The 20,071-nt window shown below is 30.0% G+C and overlaps 2 protein-coding genes across 6 annotated transcripts in view; one reads left to right on the forward strand and one right to left on the reverse strand.

The window, feature by feature from the left end:
• The window catches only part of LOC100212925 (sodium/potassium-transporting ATPase subunit alpha-like), a 75,075-nt gene that overhangs the window by 38,429 nt on the left and 16,575 nt on the right, over window positions 1–20,071 (reverse strand). For all 4 annotated transcript variants that reach the window (XM_065793721.1, XM_065793722.1, XM_065793720.1 and 1 more), the window contains exon 3: window positions 2,330–2,656. In XM_065793721.1, coding sequence (XP_065649793.1) covers window positions 2,330–2,656 — 327 coding nt within the window. The remainder of the gene's footprint in view (window positions 1–2,329; window positions 2,657–20,071) is intronic.
• The window catches only part of LOC136078275 (uncharacterized), a 123,954-nt gene continuing 114,169 nt past the window's right edge, over window positions 10,287–20,071 (forward strand). The window contains exon 1 of one of the 2 annotated variants that reach the window (XM_065793725.1): window positions 10,287–10,320. The gene's annotated coding sequence lies outside the window, so the exon portion shown is untranslated. The remainder of the gene's footprint in view (window positions 10,321–20,071) is intronic. The other variant, XM_065793724.1, reaches the window with a different exon arrangement.

Genomic DNA, 20,071 nt, shown 5'->3' on the forward strand with positions numbered 1-20,071 from the left:
TCAAATATTTTTTCTATTGACCATGATCCATAATATTCTTTTTATTGACTTTGCTCAGGATAGCTGAGCTATCCTGAGCTAGGTCATCTATCAGGCTAGCTCAGGATCAATAGAAATATTCATACAAATAAAAAGATTTTATCTGATCAAAAGTTAGAAATAAATTAGGAAGTCAAAAGGCAAAAAAGCTTGTGCAAATATATAGACAGTATCAAAAATAGATATTCTGTGTCAAAAATTATTTAATGTCCACTTTAGAACACAAGGTGCAATACACAACCCTCAATGGAGGTCAAAGGAAATTTATTCCTTTTAGATATCTAAAAGCAATAATTTTTATATCTGTTCTAGAACTATTTTTCTACTTACTCAGTCAGAAAAAAGAGGTTACTAAGGTTACAGCAATTTGCTTGTTATTATTAAAAAAGAGGTGTCAGCAATTTGTTTTTTATTATTAAAAAAGAGGTGTCAGCAATTTGTTTGTTATTATTATAAAAGAGGTGTCAGCAATTTGTTTGTTATTATTAAAAAACAGGTGTCTTTTATTGTTTAAAATGTTTAAGTTTTTGTAGATGTTTTTGTACACGACAAGCTTTTAATTCACTTCATTGTATGCAAATTTTTTATGAGGTAATCTATATCTTCATTTTTTAAACATCTTTAGTTTCACTTCACAATAAAATCAATGGTTGCCTATTATATACTTGATTAAGGTTTTTAATTTATTATTATTTTCCATTTTTAATTAAAATTATTATTCTTCGAACTGTTTTTTTTTTTCTCATTAAATTTTTGTCATGAAATTTTTTTTATTAAATCATTTTAAAAAACCTCTTAAAACATTTGCTACCATTTTAAAAATGATTGCTATGAATAAATGTTATTAACTCATTTAGCAATTTAAACAGACTATGCAGTAAATAACTGATTTTTGTTAGAGTTTAAAATTCATAAGCCACTGCAAGCCCCAACCTGTTACAGAAGTAAGATCAGATTCAAGATCAGCTGCCTTTAGTAAGCGATCAAAAAGAAAAGACTTTTGTCAAGATAAGAGTATAAAGTTAAGTTGTCAGCAAATAGAGCCACTTTAGATGCATTTAGTAATTATTACTATTTAATATTACTTTGAAAGTCATTATTTGTTTGTGCGTACAAATAATAAGCCCATAAAAAACTATTATTTATATGCAAAAAAATGTTTTAATTCTTTAATTTTTGATAAAGCAATATATTGGCATGGAGCCATGGTTAATTAAACATACTAAGTTTGAGACCTGGGTAACAAGTAAGGGTTTAACTCTTCTTTAGAGAACAAATTTTTGAATTTTGATGTTTTATTTTAAGGTGTTGTTTTATAACTGTTATTTTTTTTTATAACTATATTATTATTATTAATTAATTTTTCATTGATGATATATCAGACTGAGAAAGCCGTAGACGAAAAATAACTACATTCTACTGAAGTTTAAGTCCATTTAAAAAGTCAACTGCAACAAAATTTAAGGGAATTTAAAAAGTCACCTCCATTTAAGTTAAATTAGATTGGCACAGTCGTTTGTACATTAACTGAGGGCTTATATTTTAGGCTAGGCACTCTTTTATTCAATACAAAATTGCCAATGCAACAATTATATATATATATATATATATATATACATATATATGTATATATATATATATATATATATATATATATATATATATATATATATATATATATATATATATATATATATATATATATATATATATATATATATATATATATATATATATATATATTTACTAGTGCTTGGTCATTTTAATCTTTCTCATAAAATGTAAACACATTGTTTTGTTTTTTTAAATTAAAATAGAAGACCAGAAAAAGTTTAAAAACTTAAAATAATATTTTTTTTTTAATTAATAAATTGCCTGCCAAAACCAAAACCCTTACTCAATGTAGCAGCACTCTTTGCTTGTTTTACCTATTTAAGTTAGTCGATTTACGTACACTCCTTGTATGATCTACCTATTTAAGTCAGTCAGTGTATATACACTCCAGTCAATGTATATACACACTACCTTTTTAAAGCAGTCAATGTATTTGCATTCTGCTCTGATAATCTCTAAATAAATCAGCCAATAAAACAAGAATGAAAATTTATGAGGAAAAGCAAAAAAGTTGTAAACATTCAAACAACGAAAGATGACACCAGTAATTATCTTTTAAAATTTAATAAAATAATGAAAAGAGTATAATTCACTTTTAAAACAGACATAAAATATCAGGTCGTTGTTATCTAATTTTATTATCATTATAACTATTTTTATTATAATAACCTCTCACCTGGTAATATGAAAAAATACCAGTAATAAGAACAACAATTGCCAATGCAGAGCCCAAATACACTTCATCATATGATGGTTCTGGTTGGCTTGTGAATGAAATAATGCTGACAATATAACAAAGTATGGCACCAGCCCACAAAAGTAATGCAAAACCATTTGTCATTTGTTTTAAAAACTTAATCCATTCAGATGTAGTTTTAATATCTTCAAGATTATTTAAACCATCACGCTTAATATTTCTAGCAACAATGTTTGAACTCAACCCTTTCTCTATGCTTGTTTCCAATTGATGTAGCAAATCTTGAAGATCAATCATATGTTCATTCTAAATAGAAAAGACATAAAAAATTTATTTATCTCTTTAAGTTGAAATAATAAATTAAGTAAAGCTTACTTATATTATATACACTTAAGCATGTACTAAACCTATATTTGAACAAAAATTCATAAAAATAGTTTTTGTTATACTAATTTTATATACACTAATGTATGTATGAAAACTGCACTGTTTGAATTAGACTGAGCAAGGAAAGTCAACAGAGAAATATGAAATATCCATTGTATTTAAAAGAGGTATATAAAAGAGGGTGAGTAATAAAAAAAAAATAATCAAAGATGTTCAGAATAATTACAGATTTATTATAAAGAGAAAAAGCTTATACACAAGTCATAGTCAATGACAATTTTATCGTACAAGTATACCTAAAAATAAATATCAAACAAGATATATTTCTTATGTTAATTCACCTCCCCAAGGCTGAGAAGACCACTACAGTCATGGAGACTATATTATTTGCAGTTACAACTCTCTCTAAACTCCATAACTCCAAAATACAAACCTTGACGAACAAGGCCGCTGCGCAGAGAAACAAGTTAAGTGCAGTACTACCAGGGACATAATGGGCATTGAACTTGTAACTTCTCTCTTATGAAGCAAGGGCTCTACCACTACACCACTACCACTTAGTACAGTATAATGAAATAAAAAATAAATAATAGTTAAAATAAATAAACATGATATGATATGAGGTGTAGGATAAAGAAAAAATATTATTGCTCATGCGTAAATATAATTTATGTAACGGTGGTAATAATTTCTCTTCAGAATATTGATTCAACCATATTATGAAAAATATTTTGAATCAAACAATTTACTACACTAGGTAAATGTCTCTTTTGGTAAGATAAAAATGACTGTGGAAAAAAGTATCAGACAATTTCTTTCTGCTAATTTTTGTCAAGAAGCTGGATAAAGTTCATGATGTAATATTTTCTAAGTATCCTAGTAGCTTATGATAATATAAGTAAAAATCATAAAAATCGTAATTTTTATTTCTGTAACATTTAGAATCCATTAACAACCATTACCATGGTGAAAAGTATAGAATTGACAGAAGTTGCTAGGAAAGAGATTGAAGTGCTCTCAAAAGAAGGCAAAACAGTTCAAGAAATAGCACAACAGCTTGGTATGGCTAAATCAACTGTTCAAGAAATATCTGGGGAGAATAAAAAAACATAGTACTCAAAAGTTTGTCAAAATCTGAACAAAAACAAAAAACAACTTTACATGGTAGAGCTCTTACCAAAAAACCGATACTTACCAAACAATATATTGCAAAAAAGCTTGCGTTTACGAAGAAGTATCAAAACTAGACAGATGATTGGAAGAAGGCATTATGGTCAGACAAAACAAAAATATGCCTTAATGGTTCAGATGGTATATGTTACACATGGAGAATACCAGGTGAATTAATGCAACAAAAGAATGTTAAACATAAAATAAAGCATGACAAGTATGTCATGGCCTGGGGATGCTTCAGTAGGAATGGTGCGGGCGTATTCATGTTATAGAGAATACATTGACTTTCGCTAAGTATATTAGAATACTTTTAAACCATATCCTACCATCTGCTCAAGAGTTATTTAATGAAGAATTGATATTCCAGGAAGATGGTGATTCAAAATATATGGAAAAAAATACCAAAGCCTGGCTCCAAAGGAAAAATATTGAGGTGTTAGATTAGCCAGCACAAAGTTCAGACTTGAACCTTATAGAAAATCTATGGAAAATAGTCATAGAAGATATTGGTAAACATATTTTTTTTATTATTTTTTTTTTGTAATTCACCTCCCCAAGGCTGAGAAGGCCACTACAGATGAGGAGGCTACTTGTGGTTATAACCCTCTCTCAACTTTATAACTCTGAAACACGAACCTTGACGATTAAGGCCGCTGCGGGGAGAAACAAGTTGAGCGTGGTACTACCAGGGGCGTGATGGGAATCGAACTCAGAACCTCTCGCTTATGAAGCGAACACTCTACCACTACACCACTACCGCATATAATATATATATATATATATATATATATATATATATATATATACATACATAATATACATATAGATAATATAAATATAAATATATATATACATATCATAATGGTTGTCAAAGTAACTGTTGGATGTAAAAGTACAGTAAAATCAAGTATTATTGGATACCAGCGTAAAAAATTCATTCCTAAACTATATGTAACCATATATGTAACTATATGTAACCGTATATGTAGCCATACTCTAAATTACCTATGATGGATTAGACACCTATACATAGGCTTTATCTCTGACTTCTGGTTCTAAAAGCTAGTTCAGGCATATTCCAGAAACAAAAATCTTTCCCCATGCAAACAGTAGTTATATATGTATCCATAGCAATTGTGTATATACGCAAAAAAAAAATGCAACACAAGTAATGTAGCAAAACATTTTAGACACATAAAAAATAAAAAGCATTACCTCTGACTGCATGCGTGTCAAAACAAAAAATAAAAAAAATGTTTGATACTATTTATGCATAAGGCTGTTTTGGTGTAGTGCATAATATTTTATTATTATTTGTATGTGCCATGAAAAAATGTTGGTGTATAATAAGATAGCCGTTGCTCACTAGACAAAAAATTCAACAAAGGTAGGTTTTATCAGATTAACTTAATATTCAAAATAAAAAAGAATTTACTATTACTTATATATAATTTTTAATTTATCAAGTAAAAATCAAATAGCAGCAACTGCAGAAAAAATGTGTAACCATATTGAAATTTAGTATTTTATAATTCCCGGTAAGATTTTTGACTAAAATACAAAATATAAGGTTAAAAAAAAAAGAAGGTAAAACTTACTGAATTACAATGTAAAATGTACAGAAAATTATTTTTATAATTGATAAATGTAATGTATGTAATAATGATGATAACATTTTTTTGCTAAGGATCAACGCCAACTTGATCTTATTACAGACTTGTGAATGTGAATGGACTTGTAAACTAAAAGTCAGTTTACAAAACTGATTTTTAGTTTACAAGTCCTCAATCAGATTTTTAAAACTTGTTCTCATTCTTCCTAAAGTTATAGAATAAATTGTTTAATTTATTTGTTGAATCAATCAGATAAAATTAGACAAAGTTTCAAAACTTTATCTAATTTTATCTGATTGATTCAACAAATGAATTAAACAATTTATTCTATAACTTTAAAAAGAGTGAAAACAAGTTTTAAAAAATAAAATGAATTAACTATTAGATATCGCCGTGACATAAATCTTAAAATAAAAGACAGTGTTAGTAAAGTGTTTCTCATTTTGCAAGTCTTCTGGTAGACCAGATTACATTGGTAGAATAGGTTTTGCTGCACAAAGTTAAGAAGAATATAGAATGGAAAAAGTTGAAAAAAGCAAAATTGATAAAACATTTTCCTAGTTTATAATGTACACATTATCTTGTAATGTATACATTACAAGATAATGTTTCAATTCAAAAAATAACATACATGAACATAAAAGAATAAAGAAATGACAGTATAAAACATGTCAGTATGTAGTATGGGCTGCTCAAACTTTTGGAACAGTCTATATTCTTATTTGGTAACAAGAGACTCACAATATTTGGGCGTTATTTAATGACACCAAGCCTCCATTACAGTATTTCCAAGATCTGCTAGTGAGATTGGGTGCTGTTTGAAAACTTCTGCTTTCAATTTTATTATTTTCATGGGGTTTCAATCAAGTGAATTGCTCAATCAAACAAAAATTCAATATTTATTGCATAATCTTAGAGTCATGTCTTGACAATTTTTACCTGATCACAAGTTGAGATGTTGTGCAATAAAAAAAAACTTTCTATTTAAAACTTTCTATTCAAAACCAATTAGACACATTGTTATTAGATATTTCTAATAACTTACATTTGTAAAAATGTAATATATATATATATATATATATATATATATATATATATATATATATATATATATATATATATATATATATTAGGGTGGTCCTTAATTTTCAAAGTTTGATTTTTGTACAGGGCACCCTCGAATTTATATATTTAAATTATATGCACGCATAAAAAATTCACAAAAAAAATCAGCTAAATCTGAAAACATTTAGAGGTCCCTACCACATATATAATAGTTAAGTATCATGTGGGGTTCCATGGCTGCATTTCACTAGTTGTTATGCTGGTGAACTCTTTCACTGCACACTATACCGCCTGCATAACTTATTAATATGATGTTACTTATTTATTGTTAAATTATCCACAATGCATTTCACCAGCTGTCAGCCATTTGTAATCAGACACTGACAGACACTCACACAATATAACAATAATATTTGATGAATCTGAATTAGTGACTTCTGACTCTCTCAGGGAAACTTCCGTAACAACTGACCTAGTGGATACTGGATCAAAAGTGAGTGTTTTCTTTGTTTATTTTTGCTTAAATATTAATTTGCCAAATTATAATGATTTAACAATGAATTATTATAAAACAGACAGAATGACCGATCCGCTGTGCTAAATCCATTTTAAATTGTTAATTAATATCAATTGCCTGAGTGCCATAGTATTGAACTTGACTTTTCATTTATGCACATAATTGTATATTTTATTTATTGGTTTTAGACCTTGTCAGAGTTTTCATATGTCATTGTTGTTTATTTATATTGCATAACATAAATTTTGTCAGTTAGTTTTCTGAGTTCTTTAAGTTTTTGTTAAAAATTACATATAATTTGAATAATTAAATTGGATGGTAACAAATAAAATTTATTATTTTAAGGGAGATGGCCAATGCTTGCTGTAGGACTTTGAAACCAACTACAAGACGAGAAACTGAGTTGTGGCTGATAGGCAAATGTCTGAAATTCTCAGCTTTAAAAAGTTACCGTCAAAGAAGGAAGTCATGGCACTTTTCTTCTATTACAAAGAGGCCACCAAACAGACCGCTTGTGAAGCATCACATTCAACAACTAATAACGTTCTTGAAGTGTGGGCTAAAGCCCGCATCCCGACACGGTTGAAGAAACACGTTGTTGAAAAAGTTGAATGTCTGTTCCATGAATATGACAAACTGAAGAAAAATAAGGAAAATAAAGCAAAGCACTCAGAAAATCTACTGAAGAAGGAAGAAGAATGGAAGGATGGCTTAGAGAGTCTTTATGACATTGCTCATGCGGACGCCATGAAGATGATTAGCATGCAGGAGGACAGGGAGTTCCTGTTAGCTCAGCGTGAGGCGGGACAACGTGGTAAGATGGGAAGTGTTGACAAAGCCATGGCCAAAAGAGAAAGAGATGTTCACAGTAGAGAAGAAAACTTCAAGAGAAGAAAAGATAGAAAAGAATAGGACAGAGTGGCCAGAGAGGAGAAAGCTATTCTTTAGTATTCCGAAAGCGAACAGGAGTCTGGTAATGATAATGAAGCATTTGGTGAGCCATCATCAAGCACAACTTCAAAGAGAATTAAACGTAAATGTGGCACACACAAAATACTGAATGACAAGTTAGCAGTATGTCTGGATATGGCAAAGGTCAGTGATAGAAATGCTGCACTAGTCCTGACTCCAGCACTGCAGCACCTCGGTCATGACCCAGCAGAGTTTAATATCAATCGATCGTCCATTCAAAGAGAAAGGATGAAATGTAGGCAGAGAATGGCAGAGAACTTGAAAGCAGAATTCAAGCCAACAGTTCCACTAACATAACACTGGGATGGGAAATTGCTAGAAGATATCAGTAGCAAAAAAATTGTGGACCGGCTCCCAATCCTCGTGTCTGGACTAGGAGTTGACCAACTTCTTTGTGTACCGGAGCTGCCATCTGGAACTGGAGATCTGGCTGCAGCAACAGCTGTTTATGATGCAACTGTAGCGTGGGGCATAGCTGATAAAGTCAAGTGCGTGTGCTTCGACACTACTTCTGTCAATAGTGCTCCAAGAAATGGTGCTTGCATCCTACTGGAGCAGAAGTTTGACAAAGATTTGCTCTGGTTTGCTTGCCGTCATCACATTTTAAAAATAGTCTGAGAGGCAATGGTTACTCTTTCTCCTGGCCCTTCAAAGGGTCCAGACATCATGATTTTTAAAAGGTTTCAAAGCAGTTGGGAAATCATTGAACGGTCAAACATTCAGGCATCTAGTTCAAATGACATCGTGCACAGTGCCATTTCCAGTGTTGCAAATGAAATTATTGCATTTGCTGAAAACCAACTGCAACAGTTTCAGCCTCGTGATGATTATCGTGAACTGCTAGAGCTGACAATAATGTTTCTGGGAGGCGTTCCATCTCAAGGATGCTCATTCAAAGCTCCGACAGGACTGCATTGAGCCAGATGGATGGCCAAGGCTATTTATTCATTGAAAATATGGATGCTGAGAAGCCAGTTCAAAATGACAAAGAAAGAAGAGAAGGGAATAGCAGACGTGTGTCTTTTCACAGTGACTCTGTATGTCAAGGCCTGGTTTAGAGCGCCGTCAGCGCCATCTTCGCCTCGTGTTGATCTCGAGCTTATCAAGGAGATCGACAAATACTAGGCACAGAATCATTCAGTCTCTCAGATCGCAATGAAGAAAATTTTAGGACATTTGTGGTACTTGTCAGAAGAACTGATTGCATTGGCTTTCTTTGATGACAAAGTCTCCGATGACACTAAACGTCTGATGGTCAGTGCCCTGCAAGCACCGGGTGCAGAACATCTTTTGAAGAGGATAACTGTTGATCCTACGCTGGTGAGCTCCAAGAACTTGGAAGACTTTGTCACCGAGAGCAGTTGTAAATTCTTCACCATCACTGGTCTACCGTCAACTTTCCTCAACAAAGATGTGAAGCTCTGGTCTGCAGATGCTGACTACCAGTTGGCGAAGAACACTGTCAGTAGTATGAGAGTTGTGAATGACATAGCAGAATGTGGAGTTGCCTTTATGGACGAATACAACAAGCTGCACACAAACGATGAGGAGCAGAAACAGTGCCTTCTCTTAATTGTAAAGAAGTACCACCAGCGATTTCCTGATCGAGCAAAGAATACCCTGGCAACAGACTAACTAGACGGTTTTTGTCACTTTGACAGTCTCAACACAGAAGGACAATAATAATTACAATATGTAACACTGTAACAGTTGTTTAAATGTGCTTTAATAAAGCAATGTTGTGCTCTGTGATCATATTTGTCCTAATCATTCATATTGTAGAATACTGAGTATATGAGGCTCATATATATATGAGGCTCATATATATATGAGCCTCATATATATATGAGGCTCATATATATATGAGCCTCATATATATATGAGCTCATATATATATATGTATATATATATGAGCCTTCTGTGGGCACTTTTATAGATATAAACTCTGTGGTAGGGACCCCTAAAATTAATTTTTTTAAACAAAATTTTCAGTACAATTATTTTTTCATAAACGCCTATTCAAGGAGGTGCCCTGTCAGAAAACTGAAGAAAATTTTTTTTGTAATGAATAAGGACCACCCTAATATATATATATATATATATATATATATATATATATATATATATATATACATATATATATATATATATATATATATATATATATATATATATATATATATATATATATATATATACAGAAAAAAATACATACTGTAACTTTTTAGTCCCTGTGTAATAAGGTAAACTAATAATTTAATAATTCATGACCAGGAGATAATCCACTGATAAGGGTAGTAGCCCTCCTATCAAGATCAAATGGCTCTTGGATTGAGCCAAGAAAAGAAAGTAAAAGAACTAATTGCTTTTGCAATTAATCAAGTCAAAACAGAGCTAATGGAGAGGATTGACAATCTGGAGCAAATTGCCATTGATAAAGAAGTTGTAATCAATGATTTGAAATTGAAACTTGAAATACTTAAGAAAAACTACAGCAACTTTGCAGCAGCCTTAGCAAAGCCAGGATCCCAAGCTAACACAGCTCTCGTTAGTGTAATATCTGCAAATGCTAAAGCAACTGAAAACAAAGCTAAAAAGGCTATATTTGTAGGCATGTTCCCTTCAGATGCCTCAGACCAGGTTGCAAATGAGTCCATAACTACTGAAAAAGTGGAAGAAATAATATCATGTTTAAAAGTTAACACTAAAATTGTATCAACGTAAAATAAAGCCCAAGTTCAGTTCAACCACCAATGTAACAAACAACTCTAATGCCAGAAACAGCTAAAACTCAATTATTGTGGAATTTGAAAGTGTAGAATTGAGAAATATGGTATTAGCAGTAGCATCCAATCTTTTTTAAAACTGAACACAAGTTTGTTGAATGGCAAAAAGCCCATATTGCATGCTCAAAACCAATCAATACACAATAATATCAATGATACCATAAAACTATCTACATCAGCCCAAAACTGTTTAAACAGCCATCAAATACTTTTTAAGCCAAGAAATCAATTCAAACATCCTTACGCAAATTAAACCACAAAAAAATTGCCAATCAAATCACAAAAAAAACAAGATAAGAGAAAGTTATTTAAAATGTTGGTACACAAACGCTACGCCGTTAAATAATAAATATAATGAGTTGTTAATTGAGGATAAGAAAAATTCACCACATATAATTATGGTATGCGAGACATGGTGGTCAGATAACTGGGTAACTAATATTTCTGGGTATTGCTTATATAGAAATGATAGAGCCTTCGGAAAAGGTGGTGGAGTGTGTATATATATTGCTAAAAATTTAAACTCTTTCAAAATTTCTAATTCTGAACTTCAAAGTAACCTTATTGATTTGGTATTCTTTAAACATTGGTAGAGAAAGACTTATATGTGGATGTATTTATCATAATGGAGTTAATTACATATACAACTGCATAAATGTAATAAGGTCAATTGAAGCAGCCGACAAGATGATATTGAATAAAAAAGCAAGTGGTATTCTCTTATGTGGGGATTTTAATTTTCCTTAAATCGATTGGAGCGATTCTGTAGGCAAAGAAAAAAAAAAATAGCGCAGCTATTTATAGAAGGCTTAGATGAATTCTATATGTTCCAAAACTTAATAAAACCAATATTTCATCTTGAAAATGATTAAAAAAAAACAATATCCTGGATCTGGTAATAACAGAAAAAAATTCAAGAACTTTCAATTTAGTACACCCCCTACCACTTCAACACGGACTTAATGGACATCATATTCTTACTTTTTGCTATAATTTTATTCCATCTAATAAAATTGTAAGTCAATCATACACTAAAAAATATATGTATCATAAAGAGAACTACAGTAATATGAACAATTACTTTGATAAAATCAATTGGAAGAAGTTCTTTGAAATCCTTAACGCAGACAAGTATTACAATAAATAATTACAACATTATGATATGGCATACATTCAATATATCCCACAATCAAATATGAATAAAATCAAAAGAGCACCTTGACTTGATAAAAAATTAGCAGCATTGATAAAGTTGAAAATAAAACTGTGGATCAAGGGGAGGAATTCCAAATTTAGAGACCAAAATTTATTAAGGGATTACAAAAATATCAATAGTCACACAAAAAACGGTAAAATCAACAATCAGAGAGTATGAGTATGAAGCGTCCTGTTTCAATAACGTTTGAATATCTGATTTACAACATGGCTTTGTCTGTAATAAAAACTGTTGCACAAATTTACTAGAGTCTTAAGATTTAATTACACAGTCTCTGGAACGTGGTTTTTTAATTGATATAGCTTTTTTGGAATCCTCCAAAGCATTTGATACAGTTGCACACAAAAGATTGTTAATAAAATTAAAAGCATATTGTGAAAATGAAGCTTTAGTAAACTGGTTTAAAGCATATCTGACTAATAGAATATAAAGAGTTGTCGTTGGTACTTATAAATCAGAGTGGAAGGAGGTAACAAATGGAGTGTAACAGGGCTCAGTAATAGGTCCACTATTATTTGTTATCTATATTGATGATATATCACAAGAAATAAAAAATTGCTGTATGCCGTTGTATGCCGACGATACAAAGATTATTTCGGTGATTACAAATATCAACGATAACTATGCAATGCAAGAGAATTTATTGAACCTTTATATGAGCCAACCAACGAGCAATGAAAATCATTACACTATGATAAAAACATCTTTGGAACAAGATTTAGGGGTCCTAATATCTTATGATATAAAATGAAAAAATCATATAGATATGATCTCAGGAAAAGCGAACAGAACACTTGGTCAAATAAAACATTGTTTTATATACTGCTGTATTGTTCGTTAGTTCGACCCCACTTGGAATTTGCTTTACCAATTTGGAATCCTTATCATTAAAAAGACATTAGTAATATGTGAGGAGCGATTAAAAGAATTTGGATTGACATCATTAGAAAAACGAAGAGAACGGAGTGATATAATATAATATTATAAAATTAAAAATGATATTCGTAAAGTAAATTGGAGATTTACTTTATGAATATCATCTTCAATATTTTTACCCTCCAATAAACAATTTATACCCAAAATTAAGAGGTCATAATCAACGGTTGCACAAACAAAATGTTCGTATTTCGGAATCAAGAACGCATTACCATACTAAATAGGATTATTAATAAATGAAACAGTCTAACCAATGACGTTGTTAACTCTGTTGATTTAAATACTTTTGAAAATAAACTCAAGGATTTTGAGAAGAGCGATTCTAAATAAAAATTAGATTGCTATTATTTTCTTATATCACCAATTTCATTAGCATTTTTCTTTTACTGTTAAACTACAGTTGAGTGACTCACATATTTTCATATGTAACGCTAATAAATGTAACTTTAACTCAGCTTTAATATACAGTTTGTGGTAAAAAACAGTAATTAGCTTGTCTATGGTATTTAAACTCACAAAATTAATGTTAGATTACAACAAAATGCATTAATTTAATTAAGGAAACTAATTGAATTTAATGTTGCAACATCGACTATCTTATAGCCTGATGCAACAAGAAAGTGCAACTACATCGACTGAGGATTTGGTTAGGGCAGGCAGTCTATCAAATAAAATAAAAAACTTTTTTTTTTATATTGAATTTATATCAAAAAACATTTTTATAAGAAGAAATTAATATTCTTATACTTAAAACAAAAATTATCCACTAAATTAGAAAAAGTGTATCACCACCTAATCATTTTTTAACTTTTCTGTTGTTTAAATTAGTAAAATTGCAGAAAATAAGCCAAAAACAATCAAATTTAATTGATAGAAGTTATACTAACTAATTTTTTAGCAAAGTTTGTTTTCTTTTTAGGTTCTTAATAAGAAAATTAAGGCGAAAAGATATGAAACTCATGAATCGGTAAAAAAACTGATCCTGGGACACAATAAAAGTGGAAAAGGATATAAAACTATTTCTAAAATAGTCCATGTTAAGCCTAATAGTGTTGGAAATATCATTAGAAAATATAAAAAAATGGGTACTGTTAAAAATTTGCCAAGAAAAGGACGCCCAGCTAAGACTACCCAACGCATTGATAGAGAAATTATTCGAAAAGTTGAACAAGATTGAGGATTATCTGCACCAAAGCTTGCAAAAGGTTACAAACAGATCATGGTGTAACTGTAAATCCTCAAACTGTTCGCAATCGCTTGAAAAATCGAGGTTTTGTAGGTAGAGTTGCTACAAAAAAGCCTTTTTTGAGTAAAAAGATTCAAAAGAAAAGATTGGCTCGGGCTAAGAAACATTCAAATTGGACTATTGACCAATGACAAAGAGTTTTATGGTCCGATGTTTGGTTCTGATGGTATCATACGCAAATGGAGAAAAAATGGTGAATGCCTAAATCCTAAATGTATGAGACCAACTGTCAAGCATGGGGGAGGTGACATAAAGCTTTATTATAAAATTTAAATATAATATATACTTCTAACTTATTTTTTCCTCTTATCATAGGTCAAATGATGGTTTGGGGCTCTTTTGCTTGGAGTGGTGTTGGCAAATTCGAATTCATTGACGGAATAATGACAAAAGAGGTTTGTACTGACATTCTGAAGCAAAAACTGAGATAAGCGCCAGAAGTGCTGGCTTATCTCGTAATTTTATCTTTCAACAGGATGGAGATCCTAAACACACATCAAAGTTAGCTACTGAGTGGTTAAAGAAAAACAGTATTAAGATGTTAGATTGGGTTCCTCAGTCACCAGACCTAAATCAGATTGAAAATTTATGGAATCTTTTTAAAATTAAAGTAGCTGATCAAAAACCATCCAGTTTGTCGCAATTAAAGGCAATTCTCATTGAGGAGTGGGAAAAATTTGACACACAATGGCTTCAAAACTTAGTAAACTCGATGCCTAAAAGATGTCTTGCAGTCATCAAAGCAAAAGGCGCACAAATAGACTAATAATTTTATATTAGCAAAATAATTATATAAGGGGTGACTTTTTTTGACTTTTTAACACTTTTTCTAATTTAGTGGATAGTTTTTGTTTTAAGTATAAGAATATTAATTTCTTGTAATAAAAATGTTTTTTGATATAAATTCAATATTTAAAAAATAAATTTGGGTCAAAAATCTATATTTAAGCATATAAAAATTTGCTTTATTGAAAAACCATCAGGGGGTGATGGACTTTTTTGACATACTGTATATATATATATATATATATATATATATATATATATATATATATATATATATATATATATATATATATGTTGTCAGAAAGTTTTTTCCATATTTTGTTGACAAAAAGTAAAAATTAAAATGCAAGACCGGAATTTTTATTTTATTAATTAATAGACTGCCTGCCCCAACCAAACCCTCAGCCGATGTAGCAGCACTCCCTTGCGAGTCAGGCTAAAAGATAGTAGATATAGCAGCACCCCGTTGTGAGTCAGGTTATTTGTCAGTCGATATAGCAGCACTCCGTTGCGAGTCAGGCTATTTGTCAGTCGATGTAGCAGCAATTTGTTGCGAGTCAGGCTATAAGATAGTCGATGTATCAACACTCCGCACATGATATACAGTAAAAAAAAATAAAAATAAAAACATTTTATTAAAAAAAATAATAATAAAAACATTTTATTTAAAAAAAATTAAAATAAAAACATTGTTTATATTGCTAAAAACATTCAGAATGTTTTAAAAACATTCAGAATGTTTTAAAAACATTCAGAATGTTTTAAAAACATTCAGAATGTTTTAAAAACATTCAGAATGTTTTAAAAACATTCTGGTCAATTAAATTTGCGGTTTTTTAAAAAAACGATTAATTTGTAATTAAATGAATGGTTTTTAATTCTGACAACACGCAAATGTTGGACGAAAGTCAAAAGTAATTAAAAGTGACGTATTTGTTGCATAAGAATCATTTTTTTCCTTCTGTACTCCCAAATGCAACAAACTATATATATATATATATTTATATATATATATATATATATATATATATATATATATATATATATATATATATATATATATATATATATACATATATATATATATATATATATATATATATATATATACATATATATATATATATATATATATATATATATATAACACATTATATATATAATATAACATATTATATGAAACATGGTTAACAGTCCTTCTGTTGATCCTGATCGGCTAAATGTAACTGTTTCCATTAAATTATTAGACGAATGGAGCTATGAACTAAAGAAAGAAGTAAGGGATCTTATAAGAAATAAAAAAGAAAACAATGATACAATAGCAAAACTTATGAAACGAATTGAATAACCAGAATTAAATGAAAATTGTAGAAATATAACTGTTAGCGCATTACAAATTTCAATTCAATCTTTTAGGAACATCGTAAGTGGTTAAGCAAAAAGTTCTGAAAAAAGTATGGATGTCCTTGCCATGAATGCCAGAGAGACAACTGAGAGCTCAAAAATTGAAAATAATATTATTATTTGTGGCTTAGAAGAAACTAACAAAAGAGATCTGGAAAAAAGAAAAGATTATAATAAAAAAGAACTTGAAGCAGTTTATGACATTTTAGGTGTTGATTATAGTAAAATTACACGATTAAAAAAAAGTCAATATAATGCTATCTTTGCCACCTAGTGATTTTGTTATCGTAGAATTACTTGATCAAGAAACTAAAAAATGTGTTCTTTTAAATGCAAAAAATCTAAAAAGATTCGAAAAGTACAAAAAAGTATATTTAAACAAGGACAAGACACCAACTGAGCGAGCATTTGAACATACACTAAGAGAAGAAAGAAATAATAAAAATAAAGAACTTCCTAATGTAGTAAATGGTTCTGAAGGGAGGCTTCGCTTCGGTGAGAGAAATGGAAAAAAGTTCTACTACGGAATCAGAAATGGAGAACTTAGACGAATTGATTACCACCCATCCCAATAAGAGTAGTAGCAGATTAATACTATGCTCAAAAAAACATAAAAAATACACTAACAAATATACATTTTCAAAAAGTAATAAAAACAATATATGTCAAGCAAATCAAAAAACATTAAACGATGAAAATAATAACCAATTAAAATGCCTTTATACAAATGCTACCTCATTAAATTCAGATAAAGTAATTGAATTATCATTATTAGCTTCAGCGTACAAACCTCATATTATATTTATCACTGAAACTTGGTTCAAAGAAGATTCTTTAGTGAATATTGAAAATTATTATTTACACAAATTTAACAGAAACGACAATATTTCAAACACAAATAATGGCGGTGGTGTAGCAATATATGTTCATGACAATATATCATCATTTGAAATAAAAAACTCTTCAATGAATGTTACAAAATCTGAACAAATTTGGTGCCTTATCAAGTATGGAAACGAAACTATTAAGCTTGGCTGTATTTATCGTCCACCGTTAAAATCAAAAATTATTTATAATGACGAAAAATCAAATAACACTAACATTGAAAGGTCAAACCAAGCTGACGATGAAATAATTCAAAGTATACAAACAGCAAAATAGAGTTAAACAGAAAAATATATACCGGTATACTCATATGTGGTGATTTCAATTTTCCATACATCAAATGGTATGAAGATGGTTCTGTTCAAGTTAATGGTATTAAAAACAGCATTGGTGCTAGAGTTGTAGATCTTATTAACAATATAAACATTATTCAAAATGTAACATTACCAACATTGATCCAAAAAAATAAAATGCAAAAAATATATTGGACCTGGTCATAACTGAATCATCAGACCAAATCAAACACATAGAAAATTTACCACCACTTGGATTAGCTAGTCAAGGCCATTTGGTACTAAAATTTAATTATGATTTATCAAGTAATAAAGATAAAACTAGTTATTTAACATTCAAGTACAATTACCATAAAAGTGATTTCAATTCTATCATTAAATGTTTTCAAAATATAGATTGGTTAAAAGAGTTAAGCAACTTAAATATAAATGACAGTTACAACATATTTTTGAATCATTATAACTACATAACAAATATGTTTGTACCAAAAGTGATATGTAAAAATAAAAACAAACCTCTTTGGCTCAATCGTACACTTTTAATCCTCATAAATAAAAAAAATAGATTATGGCGTAAAAATCAATCTTCAAAGTGGAAAATACCTGAGCTTGTCGAACAATACAAAAAACTAAAATCTTCTTTACAAGTACAAAAAAGATTAACTATTAAAAAATTTGAACATAGTTTAGCTTTTGATACAAAAAATCCCAAACGTTTGTTTAGTTATGCTAATAGTTCACGCAAAATCAAACAAAGCATCAAATCAATTCGAAATAAATATGGAGTTACTGGGACAGATGGTAGATTCATTGCTGACACATTAAATGATTAATTCAAATCAGTCTTCAACAATAATTCAGTTAACAAAGATTCTCCACTACTTTCAAATCGTACAACTGAGCGTTTATCAAGCCTTCATTTTTCAATAGATGAGATCAAAAATAAATTAAAAAATTTAAATCCAAATAAAACAACCGGACCGGACAATGTCCACCCGATGATATTAAAACAATGTGCTAATGTACTATCTTTACCTCTAACAATTATATACAACAAATCACTATCAGAAAGATCAATTCCTCATGCGTGGCGCAATGCAAATGTTACTCCACTATTTAAAAAAGGTGATACCAATGAACCAAGTAATTATAGACCAGTTTCTCTTACATCTATTCCATGTAAATTAATGGAAAGCTTAGTAACCAATGACATTGTAAATCATCTCTCAAAACTAAATTTAATATCTCAATCTCAACATGGTTTTGTAAAGAATAAAGCATGTGTTACAAACTTATTAGAATCCAATGATTATATTACAAAATGCTTAGCTAACAAAAATGCAGTAGATGTGGTATATCTGGACTTTTCAAAAGCTTTTGACACAATCTCTCACAAATTATTAATCATCAAGCTTAAAGCTTATGGAATAGTTGGAACTTAATTGGATTAAAGACTTTCTCACTAATAGAAAACAGAGAGTAGTACTTGGAGAACACATATCTGATTGGGCTCACGTTACTAGCGGTGTCCCACAAGGCTCAGTTTTAGGCCCAATACTTTTTATAATTTACATTGCCAGACAATTTTAAATGTGTCAGTAAACTATATGCAGATGATTCGAAACTAATGAATGAGCTACGAGTAAAAAATATTCTTAATGATACCACTGACATTCAAACTGATTTAAATAAAATCACTGAATGGACAAAAGTTTGGTTGATGAAGCTGAACCTAGAAAAATGTAAAGTTATGCATATGGGAAGTAACATTCCACACTCAAACTATTCACTTCAAGATACAACCAACTATTTAAATTACGATTTAGAAAAATCAGATGTAGAAAAAGATCTTGGTATATTTGTTTCAAGTAATGCTAAATATTTTAATCAAGTTATTCATGCTAGTAATAAAGCTAACAGAATGGTTAATATGTTAAAAAAAACATTTATATCAAGGGATTTAATGTTATGGGCTAAGTTATACAAAACATATGTCAGACCTAACCTGGAATATGCAATCAGTGCTTGGTCACCTTATTTAATGAAAGATATAAAGATTATTGAGAAAATTCAAAGACAATCCACGAAAGTCCCAACTATATGCAAACATCTTTGTTACACAGATAGATGTATCTTATTTCAAATTCAAAAACTGGAGGATCGTAGAATAAGAGGTGACTTGATTCAAAAGTTTAAAATTGAAAAAGGTCTTACCATCATTAATTGGCACAATAAACCAATTATACGTCCAGCTCGATGTGGTCAACGAGAACAGTTTGTATGCGAATTTAACAGAAATTGCGATCCACGATATTATTTTTTTAGTAATCGTATTGCTAAGCATTGGAATGCACTCAATGATGCAACAGTTAACTGTTCCTCGACTAACGAATTTAAACGAATGCTTGACAGTTCAATTAATAGTTGCCTATAGTCATTATA

The sequence above is a fragment of the Hydra vulgaris genome, chromosome 03 (assembly GCF_038396675.1).
Source record: "Hydra vulgaris chromosome 03, alternate assembly HydraT2T_AEP".
Lineage (NCBI taxonomy): Eukaryota > Metazoa > Cnidaria > Hydrozoa > Anthoathecata > Hydridae > Hydra > Hydra vulgaris.